This window comes from Heliconius melpomene, chromosome 6 (assembly GCF_056956725.1).
Source record: "Heliconius melpomene rosina isolate 202511_hmr_F chromosome 6, ASM5695672v1, whole genome shotgun sequence".
NCBI classification, from domain to species: Eukaryota; Metazoa; Arthropoda; class Insecta; order Lepidoptera; family Nymphalidae; genus Heliconius; species Heliconius melpomene.
In genome coordinates this window covers 9,553,038-9,572,044 of record NC_140394.1, presented here as the reverse complement: position 1 = coordinate 9,572,044, position 19,007 = coordinate 9,553,038, and the positions used below count along the sequence as shown (strand labels likewise).

The 19,007-nt window shown below is 31.9% G+C and overlaps 1 protein-coding gene across 4 annotated transcripts in view; it reads left to right on the top strand.

Moving 5' to 3' along the window:
• CenG1A (Centaurin gamma 1A) overlaps positions 1–18,776 on the top strand; it is a 241,058-nt gene extending 222,282 nt beyond the window's left edge. For 2 of the 4 annotated variants that reach the window (XM_085186350.1, XM_085186351.1), the window contains exons 4-15: positions 6,979–7,120; positions 7,358–7,492; positions 8,272–8,399; positions 10,643–11,161; positions 11,463–11,628; positions 11,801–12,001; positions 12,566–12,741; positions 12,966–13,077; positions 13,464–13,581; positions 13,959–14,078; positions 14,506–14,743; positions 15,155–18,776. In XM_085186350.1, the coding sequence (XP_085042476.1) occupies positions 6,979–7,120; positions 7,358–7,492; positions 8,272–8,399; positions 10,643–11,161; positions 11,463–11,628; positions 11,801–12,001; positions 12,566–12,741; positions 12,966–13,077; positions 13,464–13,581; positions 13,959–14,078; positions 14,506–14,743; positions 15,155–15,592 (2,493 nt within the window). In that variant the 3' untranslated portion in view covers positions 15,593–18,776. Of the gene's footprint in view, positions 1–5,804; positions 5,968–6,978; positions 7,121–7,357; positions 7,493–7,902; positions 8,155–8,271; positions 8,400–10,642; positions 11,162–11,462; positions 11,629–11,800; positions 12,002–12,565; positions 12,742–12,965; positions 13,078–13,463; positions 13,582–13,958; positions 14,079–14,505; positions 14,744–15,154 lie in introns of those variants that run through there. The other 2 variants (XM_085186353.1, XM_085186354.1) reach the window with 2 other exon arrangements.
• The last annotated feature ends 231 nt before the right edge of the window (positions 18,777–19,007 follow it).

The window sequence follows — 19,007 nt, the reverse complement described above, 5'->3', positions numbered from 1 at the left end:
TCCTTACTCTTTTACGTACAGTTATGTACGTATATTTGAAAAGCTCTTAGATTTTTATAAATAAGGTAAATTCGTAGGTATATCGTAACCTTCGGGTGTCCCTTTGGAGTTGTTACGTAGAGCCATTTTGTTTAAGGCTCTAAAGGTACAACATATTTGCATAAAGGTACAACTATATTAAGATACTCTTGGAAATTATCATATTCTAACTATATAAATATATTTTATTTTATTAAGTACATTTTGTAGGAATTCTCAGTTGAGAATATGTTTTTCACGTACGTATATCTCAAATATTTCACGGAATGTGATGAACGGAGTGTTTTAACACTATATTCCTTTTGCCTATATCCCGATATAGGCAAAAAGCTAAAGAATGTTTTTGCAATATATACTTAATGTATTGATCAAGCAGGATTCGAACGCACGACCACAGTTAGTGTTCTTCATCTAATTTTCACAATTTTTTTTTTATTAAATTGCTATGTTTCACAGCAGCTCTACAGTTTCTTCAAGCATCTTTTCCCGTTTCCGCCTAGAAATTGCCTCTTTTTATTATGCTTACGTATTTTACTCCTTTCCTTTATATTTCTATAGCAAATGAAAACGTTTTCTTTGTAAGGTACTCGAGAGTTTTGTATGTTCTTTTTTAATCTAAGTTGATTACTTTTTTGTATTTGAATTCTTTTTAATAATCTTAAATTACTTGAGGTCAGTCGTGGCGTCGTACAAGCGTGCGACTGACTGTAAAGGCGACAGGTTGTGGGTTCGATTCATTCGATTCGTCGCTTTAGTGTCGAGGCAAAGCACGGCGTTGAGTTACGCCACTCACGCCACGTCTGGCCTCTACGTTAAAATAATGATAATAATATTAAGATTTGTAATGTGATTTCAAAACATTATGAAATAACCATTATACCTCGTTTTAGATGATAGCTTACGCGAGCAAAACCGCGGTTTCTAGTTTATCTATAAACAGACAATTTCTCTTTCTATATACATAATATATTATATAGAAGTTTACGTTAAAATTCCTTAATCCACATGCCATTTGAGACATTGTTCTGAGTTCACAAACACGAAAAGTCGTTTGTCACCTGCCAATGGTCGACGTCGTGTCTATTTATTATTCAAATATTTTATGTACCTACCAGTATGTGTGGATATGTATAGGCACTCCTCTTAAAGTTCATATTCTTATTTATATGAGAAAATATTTAACTTTATACTAAATTATTTACTTTTTGTGACAGAATCTTGGTAGTATGTAATGGTTATTGCATCAAGTAAATCTATCCTGTGGACTTACTTTGCTTCTTGTGATGATTCCTGTCTTCTTTGTTTTTGTTCTTTAACTTTAACAAGTCATGGCCGCCCTGAAGTTAGGTTTTCTGAACGTTTGCGCAACGTTCCACTCGAGATTAACATATTCAAAAGTACGAAAAAACCTGAAATTCATCTGCGCAGCCATCTACAGCTAACTTCAGGGCGGCCAAGTCTTGTTGGCGTACTGTAACGTATTTGTTAATATGACGCTAGGCGATGGTAGCTGATGCAATTAGAATTCACGACCATCCCGTTTAATCAGTTCACAAGATAATTCCTGCTAGACAAAATGGCGTCGACAAACAATAAAATATTTTAACTCCTTTATTAGTACTTTAAAATAATGAATTAAAACTGCTAAAGCTATAAAAGTTATGCATTTCATTTAAACTTAAATAATAAAACAAAAGTAAACTCATTGCGCGTAAGTCCCAATCTGAATCAAAATGAGTATTGTCTAGTGCCTCCATTTTTATATTTCACTGAATTTTTGTCAGGGGTAAAAGCCCTTTTGTAGTGTGTGAAACGGTGTTGTCACTTTATTTAGCGTTGCCCATAGTTTGTTCTTTTTTGTAAATTATATTATTTTACTTTTTTTTTTTTATTAAATAAAGATTTCTAAAACAGAAATAAGTAAATAACACGTATAAGAATAGTTGTTATTTTTTAATTGATGAGCCCATCAATAGTAGTAGGTTCGATCCTCGAAGTAATGAATTAATATTTATTCATATTTTTAATTTTTTATTCCTTCGCTCTGAGATTAAGGCAAACATTGACTTGTTTATTTTAGCTACATCTTTTTTTAATTGTTATGGGAACTTTATATAGCACTTTTTCTTAACTCAAATATTTTAACTAAACACTTTCCTCGAGCTTATCGCCTAATGCATTAGGTGGAGAAACTTATTATGTTTATTATAATATTATATTATTCAATTTTATATTACCAAATGAGCAAGTTTTATGTGAAATATAAAGAAAAAAATTATTCAAGTTTCAATTTTACTTAATTAATAATTGTTTTTATGTTCTCGTTTCTCTCGCCCTTTCTCGATTTAAGAGAGAACCTAGTGTTAAGAATCTTTGTGCTCTGCTGCTCTGGTCTTTATAGAGCATATAGTTTTTTTTAATATTGTTTGTTATGAAGGCCACTGTTGTATGTATTTATTTAATTATAACCTCACCGATATCGGATCGAACCCATAACTATGGCGTATACGATTAGATACTTCCCAATTGCGTTAAGACGGCCTTAAAACTTATGAACTTGTATAAGGTCAAATATTTGTAAATGTAATGGAACGCTAACTTAGTCTCCGGTGGGATCGTGAGCTGAATTTTAATGCTCATTTCTCGTTCAATTTGAGATGGCGAACGCTGAGTGCTATTCTGCCAATGCAACTTTGCTATTTTAACTAGAATCTGTATTCAGTGTTGCCAGTGGAAACTATTCAGCCTATTAACATGCCTGTAGATTCCACGCCAAATTTTTATTTTTAAACTATTTTTAGATCAATTTTAATAAATGACATTATTACATTACATTAATTAAATGTTGTAATTTATTTTATCATGTAATATTATTATAGAGGTTACGATTGTAGCTCGTAACAAGTTAGCGAACGCTATATTTGCTTATCAAATTCACTTCCCCCACAGTTGTGAGGGCGGCCGGTTATAAAGTTGTAACTCGATAAAGTGGGGTTTTCCGTTTTGTATTTTCCTAAATGCTCTACTTTAGGTAGAGCAAGTTCAATACCGGGAGTTTACATACTGGCCTTCATAGAATTAGACAGAATTCTTTAGATATATTTCCTCAATTATTTATGGGATTATTTCATATAATCATAATTCTTATATTTTGTTCCCTTTTAAGTTTGCTACATAAAAAAAAACACCTATTATATTTACTTCTATCATTAAAAAGTAGGAAATAGTAAAAAATATATTCAAACATCTTTTTATATAAACAATAGTAATCCTCATAACTTTTCTGACGTCTTTCTATTTTCTTTTATCATTTTCTTACAAAGCTCGAGCAGTGAGATTGCCAAAGGCTGGTTGGTATATTATTTTGCAAATGAAATGCTTATAATGAACAACTTAATTGTATTAAGGATATCCCTTTCAAACAGTAGACGTTTTAAAACACAAAGGGTTTTGACATGAGACCTCTAGTACGCCATGGCGATTTAATTAGAATCTGGTTTTAAAGAGTCGTAGCTTTGTGTTTAATATGTCCGTTGGTTTCATGATTTCTACCTGTTTTTCATGTACCGTTTCATATTATGAAAATTTTATTCTTGTTGTATATTTATTGTAGGTAATAATAATTTAAATTGTAACATATTTAAGTTTGTTAGTTTGTGAGCATATTTGAATTAAGATGACGAAATATTTTTTTCAACAAAGTTTCGGTTTTGAGAATTTTTTCTATTATTTACTAAATTTTTGCCATTTTCTTTTTATTGATGGATATTAATGTGTACAAATCTTCCTTTTATTGACCTGACGTAATACAAACAGTATGCATTAAATACGTATTTAATCAATGTCCTTGAAGTACCACGGTTCAATCGCTTTCAATATGGCTTGTGAGCGTAAGATCTATCCTTAGTGTTCATTGTTTTCGTCTCTTCAACTCTTGGTCACGTTCTGAGAGGTTGCTGTGATTTCAATAGAGCTCAGATCATCTTATTATGCTTTGTAGATGTCAACGAACTATATTTAACTTTATGATTAGGCTTAGTATTTATGTATTTATAAATTGTTAAATATTAAAAATGTTTTTGAAGTTTTTACTAATAGCAATCAGCACTTATTTAAAGATGTCAGTTTCTTTTAACACTTTGAGTGCTTATATTTGACATTATACGTTATATTTGCTTCCAACATTTTGTGTTTGTATACAATTGTTTTTTGCATTCTTTGCCAAGTTTTTTCATATATCGGAAGTAGTCTGACCACAAAGTAAAACTTTGCTCAGTATCGCACACTACGAAGAACATTGTAGGTGAGTGCCACAAGGGTACCTCAGTATCGGGTTACCTGCCCGCATTATACTTGCTTCTATTCATGCTTTAAAAAAACAAGTCTACGTACGTACATGCATTGTAAAGATCTTTTGTTAAAGACTCACCCCGGTTTTGCGAGGGCTTCGAAACCTGTCCCCGATTACATGTAACAAGATAACAAAAGATGTCATAGCTTAATGATATACACGATTTTGTTTTAGAATTATAGTTAAGGATTTCAATAATTTGGTCTTTTAGCGGTTTCTTTTACACTTTTGTTATATTTGTAAGATTTAAGATTAAAGCTTTGCCGAAATAATGTTCCTTAAATATATTTTGAACATAATTTTTCCTTTGATATGATTATATAAAGAAGAGCTTAGAGTTATGATCATGCAACAACATGTTGACGAGATTTTGAATTATTTATGAGTTGATTACGAATGTATGCTTTTAGCTTCCTAAGTAACATTTTCAATAAATAATTGTTATGGTTTGAGTGGTTAGAATTTTTTAAATAAATATTAATACTAAATAGATAGAAAATATATTTATAAGGATGTCTTAACATTATGCAAAAAGTATTCATTCTGTTACCGATCATCTCGTGTTAGAAACGGGAAACACTATTTCTGGTACATTGCACTCAAAAGATAATGTGAATGGTGCACTATCAGCGGAACAATGGCGAAATGAATGAACTTCTGTCTAAAATAAAATGTCCTTTTTCGCAGTGCACAGCATTATATCCTCTAGTAAATATAATGATAGCGCAGTATGTTTACTAAACGTTATTATATGCTCGTGACATTAAATTACGCTGTTTTATTATTAGATATATTATACATGTCTTTTGTGTTTTTAAAGTGTTAATGAAGGTTATTTATGAAGTTTTCATCTATCTACTGTACGATATGGGCGCTTACAATAACATATAATGATAAACCACGAAATTTATTATATTTATCAGATCACCGTACTAAGTGCTCGCACGTTTCGTTTCGCATCGTAACTGCAAACTGCTATTAGTGTCCATAATATAAATTAAACGTCTTCCAAATGCTCATAATACATAAAGTTAAATTATTTTATTCATATATGTCACATGTATAACATTTAACAGACTACGTGACCAGTGACCAGTAAAGGTTTCTAAATGTAAAAGAGTAAAGTAATGATTAAATGATACAAGATTTGCTTATTAAATACAGTTTTTTTTGTTAATTTGTAGCTTCATGCTTGATGACTTATCATTTATATCAAGCTCACTATTTAAGCTATTGCCTATTATCAGCCAATACTCACATATACATTGTACAGCGTACTGCAAGGTTCAGGAGCGATGCATTCTGGTAAGCCTTCCCTTTCTGAAACGCTCTGATAGTGGGTGGAAGCGAGAAAGCCTTAAATGAAGGCTTCGCTAGATTTCAATCCGCCCGCCCGCCCAGTCGGCTCCAGTATTTTGCCCTGGTCACAACGTGTTTGCTATCCTGTTCCAATATTTTTATTTTACTTTTTATATAATTGTGTCTCGTGACGTTCGTTATTCATGCGCACATGTTTATTGGAAAGTGAAAAAGTGTTTTCGCCGTTATCGGAAAACAGATAACTCAGTAATGGATTGGTAAGATTATCTTTATTATTTCAAATATTGGTGTTCAATATTGCAAATTATACTGTAAGGAAAATTCATGGATTTCATTTTGGTAACGTTTCTTTATTAGTTAATTAGTTTTAAATTAAAATAGCATATCGTGTCGTTTAATATTAGATATTATCGTGTTATAATATAATACAAAATTTATATGAATTTCACAATAATTTATTTACACAATTACTTTAGTTGCTATTCTAGATTGGTTGGTGTTGTTCATGGATTTACGATTTTAATTAATGTTTTTTGGGATGTATTTTAAAATTTACGTTAACTAAATGATAGTGTCCCAATTTACTTAACTGAATATATTTGATTTTAATTACACATTGTTTTGTATAGTACTTACCTATACGTTGTTTTAAGCTAAGCTTTTGCTTACATTATTGCTATTTCAAATCTTCTTTATTAAAATATTCACACCCTGCATTAGAGTTATTATTTGGAGTTGTTCACAAAAGCGCTTAGGCAAAGGAATTTTCTCTATTTTTCTATCCCATAAAAACTACGCACTTTGGATGACTCGACTTGTATCGTCGAATGCTATTCAAGAGGAATGGGGTGACACCCTCCTACGCACATATCTTCTTTGAAGTGGAAACTGAGTTATTCATACATATTGTGAGCTCTTGCCTACGCAAAACAACTTTTTTATTCTTGTAAATTAACGACTCAATTTACCTAAATTGTCTTAACTTTACATAATGTTATTCTATAGTTTTTGTATTGAAATGTGTATTCTATGTACATTTATATGTATGCATATGTAATGTCTATATGATAATTTCATAACCCTTACGGCACTGCATTACCCTTCGTAATTATTATGGGTATAAAACGAGGGTGCGATATTTTTCTCAGTGTATAAGTAATGCATTTTCATTACTTTTAAAGCATTTTCATTACTTTTAAAGAATATATATAGCTTACTTAGGTCCTAAAATATAAAAGTCATTATTATTATTTACTCTTGTCTTACAGTTCACGGCCTGGGTGGATGCTGTAATCTTCGTATTCAGTCTCGAAAACGAGATCAGCTATAACACCGTGTCGAACTACTTCAACAAAATGTCTCACTATAGGAATTCCGCTGAAATTCCGATCATATTAGTTGGGACTCAAGGTGAATATAAAAAATGTTCAAGACGTTTGACTAAAAATACTATTGAAAACTAGTTATTTAAAAATGACTTTGACCTAAAAGTGAAAGTTTTTTTACTATTTGATTACACTGCCCCAATACTCATACGATTATATAAATTATAATTAGTTACGTTGTTAGATTTACATATTTAAAATTCTGCCGAGTGTTTCTAATAGATATTATTATTTCCTATTTAATGATCGCTTGCTCTTCCAGATGCCATAAGTGAAAGCAGTCCGCGTGTTGTGGATGACAACCGCGCTCGTAAACTAACGAATGAACTGCGGAGGTGCTCTTACTATGAGACGTGTGCGACTTACGGCTTGAACGTGGAACGAGTATTTCAAGATGGTTTGTATAAAATATATTGTTATTATTAAATTATTTCGAATAGGTTGTGTCAGTGAATTTGTATAAAATATGGTAAAATAAACTAGAAATAATGAATATAATGTAACTGTCTATACCTAGAAGAAAATTTTTGGTTAATCCTTTTAACTAATTTACATTTTATATACAACACAAATTATTATATACCAAATTTTAACTTTAATAGCTAAATTAGAAAGTATAGAAAACCCTTGAATCTGATGAATTGATTTACTAACCAATATATACATTATACATACGTTAAAATATCTCAATTACATAATGAGTCTTCGTTTTTTACGGTTTGTTAGTGTTAAGCGTGACGACGATACTATACTGTCATGCCAGATGTATTTGCGTGGGGAGATGCTATCTGCGGTAGTGGCAACACCGGCGTCGAGCCGTGCGGTCGTTACGATCGTTCATTATCATTCGTTCCGCATTGTTTACATTCTTTTGACATAATATTTGTGGGTTTCGTGTGTGATTTGATTTAAATTAGTTGATTATTTATGGCGTCATGGATAAAACTATTATTTTCAAATCCAACATGTCGCCTATATCTAGTTTGAGGCGACGGAGCTCCTGCTACAATATACAAAGAGCAGAGGAACGCGATAGACGTAAATCAGCTAAATTTGAATGTTCGTTACCGTTTGGATATGTCGTGTTTTGAATTGTATTTGTGTGTTAATTGTTATTTTGCGTGATTTTTGATTTGTGAAGTTACCTAAGTGGTGTTTCGGTGTTTTTTTTTACAGCGTGCCAGAAAATTGTCGGGACAAGGCTGTCGGCGTCGTCGCAGTGTCTCTCTGGTGGGTCCAGGCCGGTAACTCCGCAGCCCTTACTAAATTCACCAAGCCACAATCATTCCACATTCCTTTATAAGGTAAGAATAGATGAAATTGCGTATTTAATTTAAAAATAAAAACAAAAGTAACGCTTCAATGCATCTCATGTCGTATAGACGTTCGTGCCTGATCCTCGTCCGCAAATCTATCGATTATTTTGTAATCAACCGTTAATTAAATAATTATATAGTTTCTTGAATATATTTACTATTGCGGATGTAGTTTTTATTTGTGAAATATTAAAAATAAATATTATATTCATAGATTATAAAATTGTGAAATATAGTTTAATTTAATTTTAATTGTACTATATAATAAAATAATCTTAGAGAAAAATAGACCATATCAGTGATTTCCTTTTTCTAGATAACTTATCTAATGTATGACACTTTTTCTTTTAAATTAGATATTTTGCTTATTTTTGCTTTAAACAAACATTAGTGTTTAAATATAATAAGAAAATTATTTGGAATTAAAAAGAGAAAGCCAATATTTTGTTATATTTGCTATAATATGCCTTGATATACTTATTATTTATAACATTACATAGTACTAGAATAAATGTATAAATGTAATTTAGAAACAAAAATAAAAAAAAGCACAAAGTACATTATTATAAGCCAACTATACTTTTAACTTTAGTCCATATATTTTTATTTTATCACTTCTAGCTCAGGAACTATATAATTTAACAGTTAAACTAATAAACTGTTACTATTGAAAATTAAAATTATAAACATATTTATTTTTCTTTTTATTTTTAATTTCTTTAATATGTAATAAATACACTACAAAACTGTTACTTTAAATTCCTTAGGTAATCTCTTTTTGTTAAAATCTTTATAAAATGATATTAATATAATGTGTGTAGTATTTTTATTACTTTATAACAAGTTGCATAACAAAATATTTTTAAATTAGTCTTTTGTAATATTGTATTCATAACTTGCATATATTTGATATGGCATTAGATAATTTTATAAATTGATTAATTAAAGAAGATAAAAATATTCTTGGAAGTTTAAAATTATTATTATATTTTTGTTTACATCATGAATTTTATCATGTGTTTATGAGGTAGAATCAATCCTAGTGATACTTTATTCTCCACATTTTTGGCTAATTTTGGAAAGACTGCGTGACAACACCCATCTTTGTTTACTAAAGTCTAGATATATTGGCAAAGTGATTAGTGGTCAATTGGCATGCTCGAGAACACCATAAACAAAGAACAACTAAATATTTCAAGTATATTCATATGACAAAGCCTCCAGAATTTGGCAGTAAGTAGGTAATGAAATTGTCTTAATGGGAATGGAGTGTTTTAACACTAGGTTTCCAAGTTCCCACTGCCTATCTTGCTATGTGAACAAAGTGTGGGATGCAAAAATAATTATAATTTGTATTTTAATCAAAAGTGAAGAACAGAAAGATCTTTAAGTAAAATCTTCTACAATACAAAGAATTAAAGATAACAATATGCACTACTAAGTATGACTAAGCTTGCTTGTATGTTTTGATTGATTAATCTCCAGAATAAGTATATTTTCTATGCTTATTTCATACAATTTTTATCATACATTAAAATTATCTGCATTAGGTCAAGATAATATTGATAACAGTGGTAAAGTTATATTTTTTTATCTCAAGTGACTCATAATCAATGGATTAAATGTCCAATGGAACAGCCTAATCTTTGGAGATTTAGATCTGAATGTTCCTGTGGGATAGAAGACCAATATCTAAGTAATTTTAATATTTTAAGCCTTTGTGGTTTAGCAGGACAGTAAATGTGATGGTTGTGGGTTCATTCCCTTCTTAGAAAAATAAATATTTTCATATCTCCACTCTGGTAAGATACAGTATGGCATTAAGTTAAACTACTCAACATACATTGTTTTGTTTTCGATTCAGGGAAAAAATATAGAATAGAGTGTTTTAACACTTAGCATGAGATGCAAATAAAATTATAATTTAACATATTTAAAGTGAAAACATTTTGTATATGATACACATGTAAAAATCAGCTTCACGCTGTATCCCATACACAGCAGGGTAGGCAGAGGGAATCTAGTGTTAAGACACTCTGTTCCCCATTTTCTGTCGAATTCTGGCATTGCGTGTTAAGTGGCAGAACTCAACGCCGCGCTTTGCCTCGACACCAGAGCGAAGAAATGGTAATATAAATGTAAATATTAATTAAGTAATTTATTGACACATGTATGTGACCATTTTAAATTAATAATTTCATAAAATACATCATTTGTCTCTTAAATTCCAGGACTCACTGCCCCGTGGCCATCACACTCTCTCAGCATCATCCCACCACCTTCATCGAGGCGCTTCATCATTCGACGCCTCCTCAAACAGCAGTGGCATTTCCTCCACACACGTCGTAGAAATACACAGTACGAACGGTTCTGACACATCATCAAGATGGGGGAACTCCCTAGGATCTCACGGATCATCATCTGGTCTTGTTTCTATTGCAACGGAAAACAACAATGTCAAATTCACAGCACATTGTTTAGATAATTTGGCTAAGGAAGCGAAAGATCTGCCTACGCCTTCTTCAACGCCCACCACGTCCAGAAAGTCGAGGCGAAGATCGAATCTGTTCACGCCGTCGAAAAAAGGCGATGATAGGCTGAAAAATGGGGAACTGGGCTCGGGGAGAGCTATTCCGTTGAAACAAGGCTATTTGTACAAGAAGAGTAGTAAAGCGTTGAATAAGGAGTGGAAGAAGAAGTATGTTACGTTGTGTGATGATGGGAGGTTGACCTATCATCCTAGTTTACATGTGAGTTTGACTTTTTCTGTTTGTGTTAGTTTTTCTTTTTGAAATTTCATTTAATCATATAGTACAGTAAAGAACTTATTCTTTGCTTGACATGCTTGCAAAGTTTTTGTACTAAGCCATTTAAATAAAGAATATTTAGATTTTTAAAATGTCTGTCATAAAACTTGGACAAATCTACTAATAAATGTTTTGATATTTCAAATTATTATATATTTTTATTTTTTTTTCGTTTTACAAAAAAATTCTTCCTGCCATGCTTATTAATTATTGCTAATAATAGTTCTTTTTCTATTTCTTTCAGGATTACATGGAAGACGTAAACGGTAAAGAGATTTCTCTACAATATGTGACAGTCAAAGTGCCGGGACAGAAGCCTAGAGGCTCCAAGTCGATAATAACTACAGTGCCCGGCTACAATGGTTATACTAGTATGGATATACATGATAGTATTGGTGGCTTGTCCTTAGGTGAGTGGATTCATTTGTCTTTATTTAGGTTTTCTGATTGTTTTTAATTTTTTTTAGAAAATGTGTCGAAATCTTAACATCAGTGCTGGAACACGTGACTAAACGCGATGGTTTTTGGTTCGATTGATAAAAAAAGGTATTTCCATTTATCATTTATTCATTCCATTTCCAGGCTACAAAGACAAACCAACACGCGTTACCGACAAAGCTTTAATGTCGGCCTTCGATACAATGAAAGAACCGGCTTCGAGTCGACAGTCACTAGCGTCAGAAGTGGACATCTGTACAAACGGTACGGATAAAGACACTCCGCACGTGAAGAAGAGACACAGACGTATGAAGAGCAGTGGCGTGAAGAAGGATGGGGAGGAAGGTGAGTTTAGTGGTTTTTTTTCTCTGTTTCTTAATTGTCTATAGATAGATATTCGACAGTCGCTAGCGTTTGAAGTAGACATCTGTCAAGTCGAAAATTGCTAGCTTTTGAAATCAGTCAAGTCGTCTTTAGTGACTCTTTTCTTTCTTTTATCGTCTCAAGTAGACATTTGTACAAATAGAAGGAACAAAGACATTTCGCATGTTAAAAAGAGTGATGAAAATAGAGAATGTGATTCTTTTCTCTGTTCTTTTTTATCGTCTGTAGTAGACGTTTAGGTGGAGACCTCAGGATAATTCTGTTTGTCTTACGCATTATTAACATTATCAATTGTAAGGTTCGCATCCATTGTCTTTTTCTTCACATCCCTCTCGAAGTATTGTAGACGAGACGTTATTTTCATGTCGTGTGGTCGGACTCAACGCGGCGTTTTGTTTTGTTAGAGTGAGGAAATGGTCGTCGAACCGAATGTGCTGTTACGTTTACAATCTCACGCTGTGCCACAGCACTACCTTAAACTTTATAAGAATAAGAAAATAAATGATTTTTCTCCTATCATTCCAGACACAGATCCATCCAACTCATGCTCCTTCACGATAGTGAGCCTCGACGGTAAGAGGTGGCGCTGGGAGGTGGGCGTGGCGGGCGGCGTCGCAGGTGCGGGGGGCGCGGCGGCCGCTGAGCGCGACGCGTGGGTTGCCGCCGTCGAGGCGCAGATACTCGCCTCGCTGCAGGGACGGGTGAGTGGAAAGGGAGGGTGGGGGAGTGTTTACTGAGGAGATTGAAGGATGGAGTGATTGGAGGGGAGGATGAGAGGTTAGGCCAGATTTTGATAGCAGAGGGTAGGGGGGAAAAAAGGGAAGAGAGAAGGATATGATGTACACTCAATAGTCATTGTAATTAATTTATTATTAAATATTTTCACTTTATATTTTTTTATATTATATTTTTATCATATTTACAGACGTCTCGTCAACCTGCGCCCACTGGTGCCAATTCCACGGGCGATGTTAGAGCCACGTACTATATAAGACGAGTGAAGGGCAACGACAAGTGTTGCGATTGTGGAGCACCCGGTAATTTTCATACATCATTTCGAGTTTTTTGTTGTTAGATATAATATTTGTACTGCTTAAATTCAAAGTTCAATTTGCTCTAGACAAATAATAAATAATAATAAATATACAACGTATTTTACGTCGCTGTATTAAGTTCCGCTATTCAACATACAATGTCTCAAATTTAACCATCCTCCTTTGTGGGAAAAGCGTGAAACGGAAATTTAAATTTTATTAAGTTTTAGAATAGATTTCGTATTATTTTGATTAACACATAGCCTAAAGACTGACAAAGATTTTTTAAAATTATGCGCGCCTCGCATAATTTTGAGCGCGCATGAGACAAACTCATTACCAGAGCGAAGAAATTAAAATATGAATAATATATTTTTATTTTGTTTCAGATCCCGATTGGGCCAGTTTAAACCTAGGCGTGTTAATATGCATCGAATGTTCTGGTATACACAGGAATCTTGGTTCTCATATATCGAGGGTACGATCGCTGGATTTGGATGAGTGGCCGTGAGTGTTATTTTATTTTTATCGAAGCCGCCCTGGTCCGCTAGTAATAAATATAATAAGGCAGACACTCTTGTACTGTATAGCGCGGCGTTGAGTTACGTCACTCAATGGTGGTGCGTGGGGAACCGAGTGACTTAACACAAAATTCCCTTTTTCTACCCAATATATGCGTGATATATTTTGAGATAAAAATGTATTATAAACTTTGAAGTTATCGTGGTGCTGTGAAAAAGCGATTAAACACATTTTTTATTAAAGACAAATAATTACTTATAAAAAAAAATGTAAATCTTTTATTATTAAATAGAAGAAACATTTAATCTTAACATATAACCCTTTGTTTAATTAGATTTTTATTTAAATTTTATTTATTCCAGTTTGGGCCACGTCAGTGTAATGGTAACCATGGGTAATGGGCTAGCAAATTCAATATGGGAGGCGGATATGCGAGGACACATCAAACCCATTGCTACTTCCACTAGAGAGGAGAAGGAGCTGTAAGTATTTCAGTCTGTTTGTTACGCGGTGTTTAGTTCCGCCTTTTTTACCTCATGAGGGATAGACTGTTAAACTTAAAATATAAAACTTGTTGTAAATTATTTTAATTATATATTTTTTGGTAACGATGTTTTAGAAATCAAGTAACTAATGGTTATGTAAGTTTATTAAAATGTGGTTTATATTGCAAAATAATCTAGTAAAAATATTTTTTCAAAATACATTTTACATTCTATTCTGTACGATAGAAAATAGAGTTTTATATTGTCCTGAAGGCAGGGTATATATTTTAGGAATTTTCTTATTTTTCATTATTTTCTTCCCTAGTGAATAACGCAAAATGTGCCGAAAGCTTAACTTCACAGCGGCTACGACTCTTCGACTATACTGTCCATTTAATAATCAACTAACTTATTACCTTATCAGCTGGATCCGTAACAAGTACGAGCGACGAGCGTTCCTCTCGAGCGAGCCGTCGACCCCTGCCCCGCTGTCCCTGAGCGCGGAGGCACTCCGCTCGGCGGCGGCGCGTGGCGCGGTGGGCACGCTCGCGCGTCTTCTCGCCGCGCCCCCGCCGCGCGCGCCCGCGCATCACGAGCGCGCATTGGCGCTGCGGGCGGCTGCTGCGGCCGGGCACCTGGCCGCCGCGCAGCTGCTTATTTGGGTAAGTTACATGTGTATTATATTTTGCTTTCTTGGGGAGATTTAGATTTACGATACGGCAACTTCAATAAATAAAAATCGTCTAAATAGTTGTAAAAAAATACGGTTGAAATAACAACCTCCTTTCTTTACAGAAGTTGGTTAAAAACTCAAGTTAAGTCTATTATCTTTAACTGAACTATTTGTTATAGAAACAAATAAAACAATTTCTATTTAGATGAATGTTCTTACAAAAATAAGTGCGCCATAATTCCAGTGACTTTTCTCTAAGAAAAAAATATTTAAAAAAAAACATTTTTATAAATATTGGATATTATTTTGTTTAACACTGGATTCTCCTTGCCATCCTGCCATGTGCGGAAAAGCGTGAGGCTAAAAAAATAGAAAATAATAATTATCTTTCTTTCCTCAGCACAACGGTAACCCAAACTTCCCGGACGCAGACGGACACACGTGCGTCTTCTACGCCCGCGCCGCCGCCAACCACTTATCCGGAATACCGACCCAATATCCCAAAAATCTACAAATAACCTGCCCCTTACACCCCAATCCACCGAATACGGGTACTACGGGGTCGTCCGGGTCGACTAGTTCCGGTACCGGGTCGACTAGCTCCGGGGTTTCCGGGGTTTCGGTGTCGGGTTCGAAAGTACCCGACCCAGAATGCAATTGTATTATATTCGAGTTGCTGAACGCTCAGGGCGCGTCGAATGCGTTGGTTGAGATTTTGATCGGCTTGCAGAATAATCAATATATGAATAATGGTTTTGAGTCGTTTAGTCAAACGCTTGGTAGGCCTTTAGGGCCGAACTTGTCGTTAACCAACGGCAAATGTGGGAGTATTGTTTAATTTTTTTAAATTTTGTATGTATGTATATATGGATAGTTTTTTTTAAGACGAGTTTTTTTTCAGTTTTAATATTTTTAAGCACAGAGAGAGAGAGAGAGAGAGCAATTATTTGTATAATATATTATGGTTTTTTTTTAAATATTAGCTTTTGTAGTTACCAAGTTTTTTTATATGTAGCATCGTATCTCATGTTAGGCTGAATGTTGTAATACACTATTGTTGTATACATTATTTTTCTTTATTTGGGTTCGTATTTTGAAATTAGTAATGACAATTGGGGTCTCCTAATACATGCATTACTTGCTTAAAAGGAGATCTCTGTAACAATTAGTTTTGTGTAAATCTGTTGAACATTTTGACGTTTAAAATCTATCATGACATATATCACACTGAGTATTAATATTTAGTAGTGATTTTTTATTTTAATTGTAAAAAAAAATATTATTAATTTTAAGATTTTCTATTTGTTTTTTGTACATTTTTAGTCTGTGGCCCTATTTCATTAAAATGGTACATAAATATTAATTTTAAAAAATTCTAATAATTTATTCTATATAAAAAAGCTCGAAATTATTTTTTTTATTGACACAGACTAAAAATAAAAGTAAATGGTCATTTTCATTGAAATGGTACTTAGGTGCTGTTTTCGTTTAGTGCAAATTTTTTATACATATTTTTTTGGTGCTCATTAAAAATATTTAGGACTTTTTTAAGTGGTTTGTTTACTTTTTTTGTAAATTATATTCTAATTTCGAATAAAAGGATAATTAAAAGATTAATATATGATAAAAATTTTTATTATTTTTACGATTTATTATCTTAATCTGGTATTTTTTTCTTTTATCTGTAAAAAGTTTATTGTAATTGTCAATTTTATAAAAAATATATATTTAAGTACACATTCCCAGTACATTTGTGTGTTCGTCCGGCTGTCTGTTTATATCTCAATAACAATGGAACATGTTTAACTATTGTACATATAAATTATATTTCAAGCCATTATATACTGTCTTTAAAAATTAGATATATTAAGTTTTTTATTAGAAAATTTTTAATTACTTTATGAAGCTTTCTCTTCTAACAAATATTTGCACAAACAATATAATCACTAGTGATGTGTTGATTTTTATTATCATTTTTTTAATAGTAATAATACGTCGTTATTATCGATGTTTAATTGTTTTAATATGTATGTAATATGTGGTATTTTGAAATTAAATAAAATTTAAATCACATTTATATCACAATTTGTAATATTTAGTATTCAATGATTGCATCACAATTATCTATGTAACAATGGAACGTTACGAATTTGTCGATATTTTTAATCGATTTTCTATCGAAATTGTAAAAAGAGAACATTGAATTGTTCAAAATTACTGCAATTTATATTTATACTGATATCAATATTCATTTTTCTTTATCTATATATATATAATTACAAATAAATAAATAAATCGATATTTAAACCAATATCAATAACAATTTTCTCTATCCAACTCGCACATTTCCAAAGAAATCGATTATCAATTCGATAGAACATCGATTATTATCTAGCTATAGAATAAATTTTTATTAGTAATGTAAAATTAAATTATTGAAACTAGTATACAAGATCTCAGCTCAATGCTAATCGTAGGTAATAAATTAGTGTAATTGTTTAGTAATAGTTATCATTATTGTCGCTTATACCTTTATTCCCTTGGGTATTTAATAAAGTCATATTTTTTTTATTAAAGTAAAAATAAAATCTTAAATGTATGTATATAATTAATATTTTTGTTTGTTTTAATTTTAATACAGGTATTTTTCTTATATGTAAATATCTTTGTTGGTTCATTTATTGTCTCGATATCAATTTTAAAATTGTGGTGTTTTTTATTAGTATATTTAAAAGTGTTTGAATATGTTAACATAAATTCTATAGTTGGACGTTGTAAAGGCGTTCTTGAGTAAAATATTATTCTTTGACATATTATATAGGCCATCAAGGCTGTAAGTAAGATGATTGTGGCTACACCCACTCAGGGGAATGATTTACTTCCCTGCTCTGAAATGGTCAGACGCGGTGTTGAGTTCCGCTACTCGACATGCAATATCGTGAATTTGAGAGATAACTTGATACTAAATCATCTGTGCCTACTCTGCCATATAAAGCGGGGTAAAGCATAAAATATATTTTATATTTTTTTTAAATTGACACATTTTGAACTTATCTATAACGTTATATAATACACATTCCATTATTACCTATAATACAATAATTTAATTATAATATAACCCAAGGGATTATAGTGGATGTGATATTCCTAAGATTTTCCGTATTAAGCCAAATGTACTGAACCCTTCTGTGCCTGCTCTACGTAGTCTAACGCTGTGTCCACGTTAGAACAAAGTTTTTTAAATATATAATTATGTGTATTTATTATAAACAATTATATATTATTTACATTTTGAGTTACATTTTGTCAATATCATCAGAATGACATGATTGAATGATGAAAAAGTTAAAAAATATCTATCTATAAATATCTATATCTTTTACAAATATATGTTTTATGAATAAATATGAAGGCATTCAACTATTTATGTAAAATGTAAAAAAAATTGGTAATTATAGTAAGATTTTGAATCCATAACTTCGCGTTTCATAAACTTTCATTACTATTATAAATATATTTATGTGTATTTTTAAAATAAACTTTGTTCTAACCTACACAAAAGCGCTCCGTTATAGTCCAAGAGCTCCGCTTCTCGGCCTATAACGGCGTTAGGATAAACTTCGTTCGATAATGCGAATAGTTTCAAAAGTGCATTTAGTTATTAGATTGTTCGAACATTGTCCTTTTATTAGTAAAAACTCTATTATTTGGTCGGTTTATATAAATTTTTAAGTATTGTCAATTTGCACACGCTATTTTATTGCTTTCACGCTGTTTTTTTGTTGAAATTTTATGAATATTTTAATTTTGGTTGTTTCTAACATTGATTGATTGATTGATTAATTATTGATAGTTTTTATTCTTTGAATATGTTTTTTTGTGTATATTCTTTTGTACAGGCCAAAGAGCTTAAAATGTAAATATGCAGCTGTCCTAGCTGTAATAGATCTTCGTTAATGTAATTATTAAGGAATTTGTTGATGTTCTTCATCTTGTGGAAATAAAGTGGAAATTGAAATTGAGGTTTGGTTTTTTCTTATGTCCTTATATGTACTATGTATGGTAATGCGATTAAATATGAATATAACGCTTATTTAATTCAAGTAAGTAATATACTAAACAAAAAAAAAATGTTAATTGTGAATAACATGCTTAGATTCGTTAGAGAAAATATGTTTACAGGTACAAGTAAATCGATTTCTATTCAAGTTGTTATTAGTTGTTGTTGTTCATATAGTTTTATTGATATTTTC